This window comes from Cervus canadensis, chromosome 33 (assembly GCF_019320065.1).
Source record: "Cervus canadensis isolate Bull #8, Minnesota chromosome 33, ASM1932006v1, whole genome shotgun sequence".
Lineage (NCBI taxonomy): Eukaryota > Metazoa > Chordata > Mammalia > Artiodactyla > Cervidae > Cervus > Cervus canadensis.
In genome coordinates this window covers 14873746-14890154 of record NC_057418.1, presented here as the reverse complement: position 1 = coordinate 14890154, position 16409 = coordinate 14873746, and the positions used below count along the sequence as shown (strand labels likewise).

Genomic DNA, 16409 nt, shown 5'->3' with positions numbered 1-16409 from the left:
TTAAATTTACTCCTATTTCAATATCTCCTATCAAATATAGAAAAATACAATGAGAAGGATCATTATATCCTAAAAAGTATCTCTCAGAGCACACTGTTAAATTTAACCAAATATACACCTCAAATCAACACAATTTACACCCATGTAAATTTCCAGTCAGTACATCCCTTCCCTACACACAGAAAAACTTAAAAGTATTTTAAAAACAAATTAAATTCCTACATTTTACTGACACTGTCATATTGGAATAAAGTGACCTTCCAGAATATTAGATCTGAGTATCACAGTATTGTTTACAAATTGTTTTCAAAGAATATTATAAAGTAAAGAATTAAATTTAGAAAAAGCCACAGAATTTTTCATAAAATCGGCAAAGTAAATATTCTCATAATTAAGGCCCAGAAGAGACTGAGTATTGGAATTTAAGGACATCTGGGCATCCTTACCCCGAACAAAAACAGAAAAAAAAAGTCCCACATGTAACACTAGTTTACTGTATCCACACTGTGAAATAATTTAATTGGAGAGGCAATTTATTTCTGGAAAAATTTAGTGGGAGTATGCCATTTAATCTCATCCTCAACATAAACTATCTGGCAGCAAAAACATAATATACCTGAAGTTTTCCAACTATAAATATAAACATTATATTTATATATGTAAGTAGATACATTCTCACTATGGAATAAACTTCCTTGTTATTTAATGCAGATAATAAAAAATTCCTGGTAAGTCCCTTTATAAATGTGATTTTACATTTTGTGTATTATAAAGAACCATTTAAGTTTTGTCTTATCCATAAGCTATTGTTATTTCACCTATTATTGTTAACCTGTAAAGTTAATAGAGGTTTATTCTATATTAATGTCTGTAAGAGATGGTATTTTACAAAGTATTGCTACCTGTCAGACACATTCGTCCACCTCCTAACCTCACTCTCCAAAAGAGTACTCAAACTTTTCCTGCATTCACAGAAGCAGCGTTAGAAGCAGAAGGCCAGACAGGCTCCAAGGGCAACTGAGTGGTCATCAGTGGTGCCACCAGGCCTACCTTGGGTGGATAACAGCAGAAGATGACAGGGTTCTGGCTCAGAAGGTCAGACACCCATACAAGGTGAGAGAACACTCTTATCCATGGCTGCTTCATATAACTAAGACTTTGATATGAATAACTTTCAACATTTATAAAAGGCTCTGGACTGACTGGTATAAGTGTTCTGATTTTTAACGTAAGTTTTAAGTTTTGTTTCTCTAAACAAAATAATGTAACTGGTCAAATAAATATTTAGGTTTCTAATTCTCTTGTTAGTCACTCAGTCATGTCTGACTCTTTGTGACCCCATGGACTGTGGCCCGCCAGGCTCCCCTGTCCAAAGGATTCTCCAGGCAAGAATACTGGAGTGGGTTGCTATTCCTCCAACCCAGCGAGGAGATGAAGTAATGAGTAGACCTTGACACTGTTAAAAAAGAAACTGGGAGGCACAGGGTGGAGCCCCTATTACTAAGTGAGGTTACTATAGTTTAGTATTGCCTTCCTGATATATTGATACCCAATCAATCCATTCAGTTTTCCCTAGATTGGTGCTTCTACACAATCTGTGATGTTACATCATAGTTCAAGATGATTCATTAGTCACCTACCACATTTCTGTCAGCAGAGGAGAATGCCTGGACCATAAGAGTATCCTGTCATAGGACTAAGAGTGGGAGGAAGAGACAATAGCAAACTTCCCTCGTTGTCTTTTTCACTAAATAAATAGCCCATTTCTTTTCTTTTTTTTTGCTGTGCCTTGTGGCATGTGGGATCTCAGTTCCCTCACCAGGGATCAAACCCACCCGCCATGCAGTAGAAGAGCAGAGTCTTAACCACTTGACTGCCAGGGAGGTTCCCCATTTCATTATTATAAGAGCTATTTAAGAATTTCTAAATCAATCATCCATGTGAGTACATGAAGGAAGGTTAGAAATGATTCGTTACTTATGAAAGAATGATTCAAAGGTCATCTACAGTAACCTGAAACAAGAAATAATGTATAAACAAAGACACTGAAACCGACTTTTACTTACAACTCCCTAAGCAGTATAATGTAAATGTAAAAAAAAAAACTGTCTAATTTTTCCTCAGCTATAGTAACACTGCTGATGGACACCAACAGTAAGAGCTACAATAACACACACACACAAATGAAATAAAATGGTATTATAAACATCAATCAGAAAAATGTTCAGTGTTCAACTTACAGCTTCTAACTGATCCATTAGCCTTGATAGAAATTTACGACATTCAGGAGTTTTACTGTCAATCTTCATTCCAGTTTGCATTGCATACAATCGACCTATAAAGAAAAATACAATGATATGAATAATTCCCAGGACTGAATGTTTAAAATATATTTTGTCTCTAACAAATAATTTAAAATTTAAGTGAATTTAGAAATAAAACTTTGATTTACTATGGATCTGATTCACAAATATAAAAAACACAAAAACACTATCCAAAGAATACAAGATTCATGATGATGATAAATTTCTATGAAGGAAGGCCTTCTCTTTTGACATTATATTTAAAATAAAAGGACCAGTCTGAGGCTGTCAAAAGGACCTGCAATTTAAATTTAGTAGGTAAGTGAGGGCATTAGGAAAAACAATCTTGTGTATAGGAGCACTTGCCAAGGGCTAGATACGTGATAACTGATAAAATACACAATATGCATTGGGAGAGGGGAAATGCCACTCGGGCTGAGGTTAATGGGGAGAATTGTTTTGGTCATTTTTATGTATACACATAAAAATAAACATACTGAAGGAGGAAACAGACAGAACAGGCTCCATCTGGAAAGCAGGACTCCATCTTGGGCCAGACTGTGGACTTTGAGCTATATGCCCAGTATCTATGCAAAAGACATACCAGCTGGAAAACCAGGCCCCCGGAAGAGCCCCAGGGCTCATACCTAGACTCTCCGTCTCCTAAAAGAATACCCTAATTATCTGTGTAACCAAATAAAATCATAAATTCTATCATGCTTATTGGCGTATGACCACAGGTGTATTGGTAATTGTCCACTGTTAACCACCCAGGCTTAAGGCATACGAATCATGGGTTTAAGGCATACGAATCATGGGTTAACTTTGATTGTATCTTGCTTTTCCTTTGTTTAGGCTTGTTTCAGAGAATTTGGGGAGGTGGGTTTGAGCACATACATTTAGGGTATATAAGGTTTTCACAAGAACTGGTCGGGGGTCCTTGGCTAAGAGGAGACTCTGCCTTGGGCCCGCCGGTGTAATAAACTGCACTCCACTATCTGCATTGTCCTTCTGAGTGAGTTTGTTTCCTGAAAGTGTGGCTACAACAATACCATCTCTTGAAAAAAATAATAAAAATGTTACAGATAAGGCTGAAGCTAAGAACTTCTCTGAAACCACAACCCTAAACAGCTTTCTCAGTGATGAGAGCTGTGCAGTTCGGTGGTAATTGTTACCACCGGTGCGTACACATACTGCTTGTAATTTTCCTCTTAGTTTCAACAATATGCTCTGAAGATCTGCGTAGCCCTACAGGGCTCCACAGTATGGACACGATATTTAACTAAAGCACAACTAGGGAGTTCTCAGATTTTCCAGATCACAAGTCGTGCTGCACTACCAGACCTTGAGCGCACACTCCTGAGTTCCCGTGGGAGACACCAAGGAGAACCGCTGGCTGGAAGGATGTGCACCTTTCTCATTTGAAGAGCTACTCTTCCACTGTCCTTCAAAACAAATCACCACTATGCAGTTACACCTGCAACACAAGCAAGCAGCCATTTTCCCAAACTCACAGAAGACTGACATTAAATTAAAAACTGGTATTAAACCTATCAATCTCAGGACTGTGTTATCTCACTTTTGATTTTGCATTTTCACTACTCAAAAGGTCTGAGAGATGTACTGAAGACCTCTATATCCTCTTTTATGAATGCAGAATAGCTATCAAAACAAAAAATTCATCAAATTTTCTGTTTGGTCACTTGTTTTTTAACAAACTGCCTTGTGGCAGTTCTTTATACAGTAGGAAAGAGGGCTATCCCGTCCCCCTACACCCTCAAGCGGAATCTTGTGAACACTATCGCCTTTCCTGCTCTATCCTGTTCTCCTCGGCAGGGAATCATCTTCAACCTATTTCTTCTCAGCTTCTGCAACTCCAACTTAAACTCCATGATAATGGCAATTGTAGTCTACTTGGTTTGCTGATGGATCCCTGGCATCTGCGACAGTGCTTGGCCTTCGATAAACATTTTCTGAATAGATAAAATACATGAATGAAAGAACAGCTCATTCTGCCTGATGGCCTTAAATGCCACTTTTGTCATTCATTATCATATATTAAATTTTCATGGGACAAAAGGCCCCAACTCTGTATATTGTCTATCTTGCTTTGTTACTTGTTAGTCTACTGTCTATCACAGCTTTATTTACTACAGCTTTAGAACATGGCAAGCTGTTAGTTACTCTTACAATTTCCAATTCATACCTTCTTTAAAGATGTGTTAATATACAAATAATATAATCATGTATTCTGCGTGTGTTTAAGTTCAATAGCTGTGTCTGAAGGAACTACTTTTAAAGGCTTAGGCTTTTAGGGTTATCTCACAGAGCTTGAAGTTGCATTTATTAATGTATTTATTTCTGTATCAAATTTAGGGATTTGATTCATCCAGTTATCAATGAGAAACAAAAATGGAGTTTCTTAAAGACCTGTACTGATTTACACTGACTCACAATGCAAAAAGCAGGATACTTTCATTTTTACTGTACAATATCCAACACCGGATATTAATCTGACCAAAAAAAATCTAATTTGGAAGCAAAAATAAAAATCCACTTATTATATTCATTGCTTTGATCACAATGTGACAAAATTTTCTTTTTCTCTTTCTTTTAACCAGTCATATTTCAAAACATGTCCGGGTCGTTTGAGAACTAGGTTTGAATTACCTGTCCCCATGCCATGCCTTTTAAAAGCATGGCTGATCACCCTCCCCTTTTTAAACCAGTCATCTCTTGAGTTGTTCAAGCTTCATGTCTATTTTAGTCAGCTTGTCTTTTTTTATAACTGTGACAGAACTCCCCAACACATCCTCTTAGTGAGTTGTTCAGGTCTTTTCTTCTAGCATTTTTGCTGTATTTCTTTTATTAAAAGTACATCACATGAGCTCTTTGGAAAATAAACATTTTGGATGCAAGTATTATGCCGTCTTTCAATTTTTGAATGTTGTTTTAAAATACAGAAACTTAAAATATTTATGTACCCAAAGTGATTTTTCTATCAATTCTAAGCTTGGAAAGTTCTTTATCTCCAAGAAACTGGATATTCAGTTACATGATTTTACCAGTTTTTCCTCTGGTTTTTCAAATTTAACTCTTTAGTAACTTGCATCTACCTCAGTTACTGGTATCTGTCCCAAATGCAAGTGGTAAAAAAAATCCTTTCCTTCTTTAATGATTGGTGGTTCGTCTTTAGTATGTTTTTACTTTTTATATGTCTTGGCTATTTGATTTTACTGAGATTACGGATCAAATGTCTTCTCACATGATAATACCTATAACTGATAATATGTTTTTTCTTCCTTGAAATTTAATCTTAGTACGTCTTAATGTATTACCAAATTTTTCTGAAGACTTTTAAGTGTTCTTCCTCTTATTTTCAAAGGGAAGGCTTTTAGCTGAGTGTAGGGATCAATTCTGTGCCAGATTGCTTCTATTTCCCCTAACAGTTCTCACCCTAAGCTATACTGAGGCTGCAGACTTTGAGACCTATAAGAGTCCAGGGAATGGCTAGAGTGTGGGAAGAAAATATTAGCATTTTATTGATATGTTTATTTCATCCTTTATACTTTTCTTTATATGCTTCCCTGGTAGCTCAGTAGGTAAAGAATCTGCCTGCAGTGCAGGAGTCCAGGGTTTGATCCCCAGGTTGGGAAGATCCCCTGGAGAAGGAAATGACAAACCACTCCAGTATCTTTGCTTGGAAAATCCCATCAACAGAGGAGCCTAGCAGGCTGCAGTCATGGGGCAGCAAAGAGTCAGGCACATGTTGTATTTTTATAATATATATATATATATATTTAAATATATTGTATGTAGTACATCAATACAGAAAAATTATTTATAAAGTTACATAATATTGGAGACTCATGTTTCATTATTTTCAACTTGAGGGTAGATAAGCAAAAGGTTAAGCATCACTGCTCACTGCATCCTTACTCCTCTCAACTGTAAACTGTACTTTTTGCCCCAACCACGTCCACGTTTCTCCACACAGCCACACTCCTTCTACCCATACTCCCTGGAACTATTGTTGAAACAACAGTTGAAACAATTCTGAAGAATCAGCAAACTGTCTTACCTCTCCTTAGATTCCTTCTTCCCACCTGAATGCCACTTAAGAAATAATTTTCTTTGCAGTTCTCTCAAGTAATGAGTTTTAATTCTCTTACATTCCTTCCAGTATTTAAAAGAATTAAGAGTTGGCAAGTATGACTGGTTTTCTTTCTGCATCCCACTGTTACAGTATTCTCTCAAGGCTTTCTAAATACACTGGTCTAGTGCTCATCCATTCTCTTCCACTGGACTGTTACACTTGTAATTGCTCATGGACCTCAGGGTCTTTCCTTATCTTTCCACCATCTTAAAAATTTCGCTGTTCACATGGATAATTAACACTTGTGACAGAGACAGCTAGCAGCCTACCTGCATCCCTTCTCCCTGTCTTCTTTACTAACAAGATTCCTATATTACTAGCGAGTTGTAATATAGCGAGCCAAAACAGTACATTTTCCAGTATTCCTCAAAGCAAAATATGGCCATGCTATTACCTAAGACAAATATCACATAACCAGAAATGGTTGAGAGAGACTTCTGGAAGGACTGTAAAAGGAAGATGACGGCAGGGGAAAGGAAATGACTCATTCCCCTCTCTCCTCTCTACTGCCTAGAACAGAAATGGGACGACTGAAACTCTAGTAGGTAGCTTGGACCACAAGGCAACTTTGGTAATCATGTGCTGGTTTATAGATTTGCAATCAGAAAGAGCCTGGCTCCCTGACTTCATGGAATTGGTAGTGGGTACTGCCGATATCAGACTTTCTTTTAAATGAGGAAATAAATCCTTATTTTACTTATGCATTGTAATTCTGAATTTTCTGCAATAAGAAAGCAGATCTATTTCTAATGCTGTGCTCTCAATTCTTATCAACACTGATCTCCATAACTGTACGGACTCTCCCTTATATGCCAGTAACCTCATAACTAAATTACCATTTCAAACTGCTGTACTGCTAATATCAGTATATCATGTACTCACTCTAAACTGCTTTTCTTCCAACTTTGCACTCTGTTTGTTACAACAGGCTTCCAGTTCATTGGTGTCTCTCTAATACTTCATTACAATCAGTCTTTTCTCCTTTAACTTCCTTTTGTAACTAGCTTTGATTTTATGATAGATTTTTCTAGGACTTTATTGCCCTATCTCTAAACCCTTTTTATTACATTCCTCTGGCAAACATACACTCATATATAAGTCCAACAATCCTCTCTCCCTGCATCTATATACCAGCAACACAGACCACAGACAGATGAGCATCACTATAAATATTAGAATTATCAACCTCAAATGAGCTTAATACTTTTTCATACTGAATATTATTTATTTGAGCAAGTAAAATACACTTTCCATCACTACAAACTGAGCAAGCTACAGTTTTTTAAACACACATATTTTTATGACATGCCAACATTTTATGTCCTGTGTGAAACATCTGGTTTGAAACTAATCTTAAAGCTCTCTGTTTTGTTTCCCATATTCTTTCTGTTTTGGCATTCTCTGAAGACATTTTATATTAATTGTGTAAAGATTGATTTCCTTATCTTCTCAATCTCTCAAATGACTCAAGCATATTTCAAACATATCTCAAGCATATTTCAAGCAAAACCTCGCTCAAACATACAAACAGAAAATTAAATAGATATTAGTTAATTATTTACTGTCAATATATACTATTAGTCAACCCAGTAACACAACGTGAGGAAATAGAGGAGTTAGCTTCATTTCCCTGGGAGGTCTTTCTCCTTATTTTATTATCAAGTGGACAGCATATGAATCTTACCATCTATGGAGCGTAGTGAGCTACTTAATAGAAAAACCTTGGGAATAAATGGCAATCAGCAAAGGTAAAAGTCCATTAAGCAAACACACAGAAAACTAATCAGTACTTTCTTGTTATCAAGAGAAAGTTATTTATTCCTATGTAGAAAGTACAATTTTGTTTCTGATTTGTTACTTTTAACTACTTCCACCATTGCTCATAATAAAAATGGAGATTATCTGTATCTCCTTTGAATGAGAATCAGATTTATTCCCAATTCACTACCAGCACAATCATCGTCAATTTCCCTCACAACACAAATATAATATAAGCTTCTTACCCTCTAAAAGCTAACCTTAATACAAGTGGCTGATACTTGAAATACAGTGTAATGACAACATAGTTTAATGGTTTCACTTACATGAATTTTTTTCTTGGGTTACATGCATATTCAGTCTTTACAATTACAAGGACACTGTTACAAAGTAATATCTTTAATTGAAGGACCAGAAAGAATCATCTCAAAATTGAAAAGATTTAAGTACAAATTTGCCTAGCTTCTGTATTTCTGAATATCTTACATGGTTTACAATTTTTAAGTTGTATAACAAGACACATTTTCTAATATTAATACAGTGAAAGGATGTTAAATTTACTTATGAAAATTTATACACCAAAAGATCTTTTAGTCATACGGATGGGAAAAAGGACTACTTTCATATAAAACTCTGTTCAGGACAAGTAATTCATTGTAGAAGCAGCAGTATGAAGAAAAATTGATGTCCAACATGGAAAATTACCTAGTAAAACAGAATAAATATGTAGCTAGAATCACCTATAGTGAAATATATTTATTTCATCAAGGAAATGTGTTTATTTTTATGAATAAATATTTTTTAAAGATGAGTAATGAGGCATATTTGCAAAAGGATTAAATACTTTCCAACCTAACTTTAATGTGAAGCATTTAGGAGACAAATATTTACTAATCCTCAAAGTTTCACTAAATCTAAACATTAACATTCTATCACATCTTCATTTATATATGAGAAAGCTAAAAATATGAAATGCATGATATCAAGACACAAAAGGCACATAAAAGCAACTGTTAACAGTGATGTACTAGTGGGTTAAATATAGCACTCAAGTAGGAATCACTATGACATACACTGATGTATAAAGCCAAATTTTATTCCAGTAAATAGAACCAAATATATTACTCTACTCATAAGTATATTATAAATACCTGCTATATGGTTAGTATTGTCTTTGTGAAGGGACAAAAATAAAATAAAAACAAAGTATGAATGAATATATCCTAATAAAGGGTATATACTTCACTCATTCCTTCATTAAACAAGTATTTTTAGAGCTTCTGTCATAATAGCTTTAAGAAAGGTTAGCTCCTTCTGAATTTCTACTAAAAGACTGTGCTGGTACTTAGTAAACACTAGTGATGATTTGATTACTAAAATAAGAAAACAGATTCTAACTCCGGCCACAAGGAGTAATATTTGCCATCCTACTGTGAAGAATCAAAGAAAACTAGACAAAATATATAAAAGAGGTTTTTAGACAATGCAAACAGACATGGTAAGATGAAGACATCTGAAGAAAGGAAATATATGAGATGACACCAGTATCAGCCTAGCATTCTGCCTGGAGGTACAGCCCAGTCTAAGGAGTAGGAAGGGAATCCTAAACAGAACACAGTCCTCTATATGAGTTGAGAAAATGAACTGGAGTTCAGGGAGACTGGGGCAGCTGTAAATTGAGGGGCAGAGTTCTGAAGAGTATGGAGCTACACAGAAAAGAAACCCAACAATCTGTATAGGAGTTTATCTTGAGGCTCAGGTGAACACTGCCATGTGCATGTGAAGGAGAAAACTCTACAAGGCCAAAGAATGAACAGAAGCTATAAGCGGCATTATCCCCAATGCACACATAGGGCTGGGATGCATTCAAGTTCCAACCAAAAGGAGCAGAGAGCCCCAGAGGTTTACCCAGGATATTCTGTAGACAGCCCCCAACTAAGTTGACAGCCCCCAATTAAGTAGTAAAGCAGAGTACTTTAGAACTGCCCCCCAAAGCTAAAAACAAAACAAGGCACCAAAGAATTAAACTGAATAGCAATTAATTGCTGGCTGCATTTAATCCCTTCAAGGAACAGACATTCAAGAACTTAAAATTCACTCTGTCCTGCAATCAATCAAAAATTACTAATGATGGCAATAGTAGAAGAATGTGAACATAAAACAATGACAAAATAATGGAAATAGCAGATGATGACATTAAAATACTGGGAAATCATTTTGAAGTATTTTATGGAAACCATGAATAAAATAAGGAGATAGAACATACACATAGGAACACAAAAGGGCCATCCAGAGATGAAATATAAGAGTATCTAAAATGAAAAGTTTTACTCGACAGGATTAATAGTAGTTTAGATATCATAAAAGAAAAAACTAATGAACTTCAGAACACAGCAATAGGAACTACCTAAAATAAAGCAGGGAGAAAAAAGACTGAAAAGGAAAACAAGCACAAAACCAGAGTTTCGGTGAGGCGTGGGGAACCATTGAATGCTCTAACGTATATGTGATTGGAGTCCACCCCCTTAAAGGTGGGCAGGAGTGGCAAAAACGATTGATAAATTCTTCACCCAGCAAAAATATCTTTCAAAAGGAAGGATGAAAATAAACGCTTGTTTCACACAATAGAAGCTTATAGAATTGGTGACAATCCTTTAAAGGAAACGATAAACTTTTCAACAGGCAAGAAAATGACACCATATTTAAAACCAACGAAAAAGCAAAGAAGAATGCTGAAAATGGTAATTATGTGGGAATATACTAAAATTTTTATTTCCTCATTTTATAAATTTCTTTTTAAGAAGGACAATTAAAAAATAACTACATTCTAGGGTTTACAAGTTTATAACTGAAATATATGACAACTACAGCCACAGGACAGGAGAAAGGAAAAGAAATGCTATTGTATATAGTAGTTGACTGTGATAGGGGTTCCCTGATGGCTCAGTTGGTAAAGAATTTGCCTCCAATGCAGGAGAGGCACGTTCGATCCCTGGGTCAGGAAGATCCCCCGGAGGGGGGCATGGGAGCCCACTCCAGTATCTTGCTGACAGAATCCCATGGACACAGGAGCCTGGCGAGCTACAGTCCATGGGTCACAAAGAGTTGGGGACGACTGAAGCAACTAACACACACAGACAGCCTGTGACAAGTTACTGTAATGCTAGTGTGTGCGCGTTAGCGTAGAGAGTCTGACACCAAAACGATTTACTCAAAACAGGAGTAATTACTAAAATGACTATTCTACAATATAAAATTCATGTCTGCTAATATGTTTGCAAAATAAAAAAAAGAAATGGAATGTTAATGGGTAAGTCAGCAGGACAACTTTCCAAGGTTTTTATTATTAACCTGTCATTGCTACAGTAAAGTATCCTGAGTCAGCTTACAATAAAGAAATGATACATACTTAGACAAGAGGACTATGAGCTCAAATTAACTGTTACAGATATAGAAATCAGCACAAAAAACTGCTTATCTTTAATTGGCTTAGTGAAACTTATTAGTCATTAAAATCAATTTCTGTGTTATTAACAGCAAATAACAGGCAACTGATTATTAATCCTAATATCCAAGTAGCTTACCACCACCAATAAAAATCCATTATTATTTAGCCTTTAAATATTTACACTTGTGTCCTATGACATCTTGTATATGAAAAATACCATATGTATTTTCAACTTCCTGAACAACTACATCTAATTTTCCTATGGTCATATAAAGAAATGACTCTCAAAGAACATTTATACATGCTCACTGAATGTCTATTAATTGTACAATACCACCCCCTAGAGGAAACTTTAAAAAACCAAATCTGAAACTTTATATGTTGATATTTAATATCAACTTTATGTGTTGATATTTGATATCAATACTAAATATCAACACATAATTTAAAGGGAAGGAATCTTTCTAGTTTTCACTTTATCCACAACATCAAATGTCACAGAATCACAGTATTTATCATATGGTGCCTATGTTTAGTAGGAACTCAAATATTTTCTGGCTTCACTAAGGGGAGAAAAAAAAGAACAAAGAGAGAGAGCTACAGAGCTCAGAAAGTTATGTCAGTAACATCGAGCCTGCCCTCCATTTTTACTCTCCACTTATCAGGAATCTTCCAGATTACTGCTGCACCAGTTCCCTTTGTTTTCCCACGGATTTAACAAGCTCCTTTACCTTCACTCTGTAACTGCTATTCTAATTACCACTTTCAACAATTTTTCATATACCCATTTCTCATCCAGCATCTGTCATTCAGGTCCCGGTTCCATCACTTACTAACAGAAGGACCAGGATGACTATAAGGTTCAAATCAGATACCCTGAAGAAAAGGACTGTTATGAATACCAAAAGCTACATGAATGTTAGTCATCTGGCCTCTTTATTCCACGACAACTATAGGGACCATGGCTGCCTCAAAAGTCAGGACAATTTACCATTTTTGGAGTACCTATTCCTTACTGTTTAAGAATCTTTAGTGGCCAACCACTCACTATCTGGTACAGTGAATGAATCAAGAGGCCCTAGCAGGGTACAGCCTTCTTAAGTTTACACTCTAGAAGGGACAATAGGCATATGAAAAGCAATTTAAGATAAAGCCATACAAGGCACAATGAGGTCCGAGAGATGATGCATCTTAAAACCAGGGAGTTTAAAACAAGGCCTCCCAGAGAAAGTGACATTAAAGCTAGAATCTTGATAAAAATGGAGTGGGTTTGGTAAGGAGGGGAAGAGGTGTCAGGGGTTAGAGAACAATGTTGGAAGGTCTGGAGACAAAAGAAAGTCAGTCAGGTTCTAGAAATGGAGTGAAATTCAGCTTGATTAAAATTACAGAAGATGATGCCATGTTCAAATCATGAGTGATCACTAAAGGCACTTATGTTTTTTCTGATAGTCAGATGGAGCTACTATTGGAGTTTAAAAAATTTTTTTTTGCTTTTAGTAAAGCTTTTGTTTTTTGGTAATGATGGTATGAAACACGCCCACTTATAGGAAAAATTTAAAAAAGACAATCAAAAGAAAACCATCCATAAACCTAAAGCCGCATTTTTTTCCTCCAAGTTTATTATGTGTGTATGTATGCATTTTAAAAAGTTCACTTCAGTTGCTCAGTCATGTCCGACTCTTTCCAACCCTATGGACTGCAGCACACCAGGCTTCCCTGCCCATCACCAATTCCCGGCCCTTGCTCAAACGCATGTCCATTGAGTTGGTGATGCCATCCAACCACCTCATCCTCTGTTGTCCCTTTCTCCACCTGCCTTCAATCTTTCCCAGCCATCAGAGTCTTTTTCAATGAGTTCGTTCTTAGCATCAGGCAGCCAAAGTACTGGAGCTTCAGCTTCAGCATCAGTCTTTCCAATGAATATTTAGGACTAATTCCCTTTAGGATCAACTGGTTAGATCTCCTTGCTGTCCAAGGGACTCCCAATAGTCTTCTCCAACACCACAGTTCAAAAGCATCAATTCTTTGGCACTCAGCTTTCTTTACGGTCCAACTCTCACATCCATACATGACTACTGAAAAAACCATAGCTTTGACTAGGTGGACCTTTGTCTACAAAGTAAGGTCTCTGCTTTTTAATATGCTGTCTAGGTTTTCATAGCTTTTCTTCCAAGGAGCAAGCATCTTTTAATATCATGGCTGCAGTCATCATCTGCAGTGAAAAGTTCAAATCATAGTATATTATATCCTGCATTTTTATATCATTCTTTCCCCATGTTACAAAAGGTGCTAATTTCTAAATGATTACATCACTTTCTATGCAATGGATATACCATAACTTAACCATTTCCACCATGATATATGTTTAGGCTGTTTTTGAGCTTGCCACACACGTATATAATTGTTCAGATAATCCTACATAAAGTTCTTCATATATTAGTGATTATTTCCTAGCCAGAAGCTTTTCAAAACTGGAATTACTGCACATCCGATACTTTTACAATTCTATATACTTCGATAAAATGCTTTCTAAAACTTGGAACCAAATCATACAGCCATGTCAAGGAGAATTTCATCACATACTCATTTTGTATGAGTTATAACTTTAGTCAAAAAATGGTATGCCATCTTAATTTACATGTGCTACTAATTCAGCTGAACGTTAAAAGATAGTATGCTCTCTTTTAGTAGTACAAACACATTTCTGTCCATTTATAGGGATCATAGTTTTCATTTTTTAAAATGGATTTGTATGAGTGTTTTCCCTACCAAGGACACTGGCCCTCTGTCTCTCATCTATCGGAAATATTTTTTTCCTAATGCAAAGCTTTTATAAATTAATTGTACTGCTTGTGTAGCACAGGATTTCTAAATGTTTAGTTAACTTTATCCTTCTTTTATTCTGTGTTTTTTCACTAAGCATTTAAAGCAGAACTTTCAAGTAGCAACAGGTACTATCTGTTTGAAGTAGGGGCTTCCCTGGTGGCTTAGACGATAAAGAATCTGCCTGCAATGCATGAGACCTGGATTTGATCCCTAGGTTGGGAAGATCCCGGCGAGAAGAGAACAGCTACCCATTCCAGTATTCTCGCCTGGAGAATCCCCATGGACAGAGGAATCTGGCAGGCTATAGTCCGTGGGATCACAAAGAGTTGAACATGACTGAGCAACTTTCACTTAGCTTGAAGTAGAAGGTAGGAAGCTATCTCAATAGCTTAGATGTAAGGTGAGGGTACGATGTCAAAGAAACTAAGAAGGTAAGTAAAAATTTAAACATTTGATGACTGGGCTGACTGTGACAGGTATGAAGAAAAGAAGTGAAGATTAAGTTTGTAATTTCTTAACTAATAAATCTGAAAATCTGAGAGATATGAAAGATATTCTAGAAAACTTTAATGCATCAACATTAGCTCAAGTTAAAATTTTTAAATGTGAGAAATTGACAAGTATATAAAAGAATGTCCCCAAAGCATAAACTTCTGGCTGTTAATAGGATTAATATGAAGGATTCTTCTTAGGCAACTTCTGTCTTCACTATGGTGTTGGATACATGAACCTCCACTTGAGAGAACTATTTAGAGCTAAACACAGACATATACACAAATGAATTCATGGAAAACTAGGTAAGTCTAAATGAGATGGGAGGACTGTGTCAGGATCAATACTCTGGCTGTGATACCGTTCTGTAACTTTGCAAGCTATTACCACTGGGCACAACGAGTGAAAGGCACACAGGATCTCTTTGTATTAGTTCTTGTAACTGTTTGTGGATCTATAATTATTTCAAAATGATTTAAAAAAAAAAAAAAAGGAGTGAGATGTTCCAAGTAAGAGTAAATTCAATAATTTGTTATTACTAATGAAAAAGGTCAAAGAAGTAAACTCTAAGCATATTAGTCAAAAAGTAATTTGATATATGATAGTTCAACACTTATTCCTGACTTAAAAAGAAAATAAAAGATCAAACAACTTAGAAATATAGGAATACTAAGGTAACAAAAAATGATAAAACACTAGAGTATTCCCATTAAGGCCAGATCTAAATCATTTTTGGAAATCACAAAATACTGGAAACGAGGAACCACAAAGGGCACATACCTATGAAATACCTGTGACAATCTGATAGCCACAAGCTATGAAATACTGTGCTTTGAGATTCTTTTCATTATGTTTCCGTACTGCAGTAAGAGCATGTGAAAAAACTATGAATTGCCCTATATTTATTCAATCAACACATATTACATGTAAACTACATAATTTCCAATTATCTACCATGGCTTAGGTACTGTATTAGGAGTTAAGAGATTCAATGATCATCACTTTAAGACATATTTCTTGCTTTCACAGAGTGAATATTCTAGTAAGCCTGGAATATTCGTTAACACTTAGAACAATGGCATTCATTAAATATTTATGAATGCCAATTATGTGTCAGGTGGTGAGAAAAAACAAGGTATCAGTCCCTGCCTTCCAAGAGAATCCAGGAGACTGAAAGGTAAAGTGATACCTTTCTAGACATCATGCCAGATCAGGAAAACCAATCTGTAAAAACAATACCGAGTCGGGAATTCCGTGGTAGTCCAGTAGTTAAGACTCCAAGCTCTCAGTGCCAAGGGCCTGGGTTAAATTCCTGGTTGGAGAACTAAGATCCCACAGGCCCTGAGGCATGGCCAAAAAATAAAAAAAAAACCACCCCACAAACTTAGAGATTAACAAAATATTAGAAACGAAAATACCAACCAAA

General features: G+C 35.9%; 1 protein-coding gene across 4 annotated transcripts in view; it reads right to left on the bottom strand.

The window, feature by feature from the left end:
• The window catches only part of VTA1 (vesicle trafficking 1), a 68680-nt gene that overhangs the window by 46299 nt on the left and 5972 nt on the right, over positions 1-16409 (bottom strand). For all 4 annotated transcript variants that reach the window (XM_043457074.1, XM_043457077.1, XM_043457075.1 and 1 more), the window contains one exon: positions 2241-2335. In XM_043457074.1, the coding sequence (XP_043313009.1) occupies positions 2241-2335 (95 nt within the window). The remainder of the gene's footprint in view (positions 1-2240; positions 2336-16409) is intronic.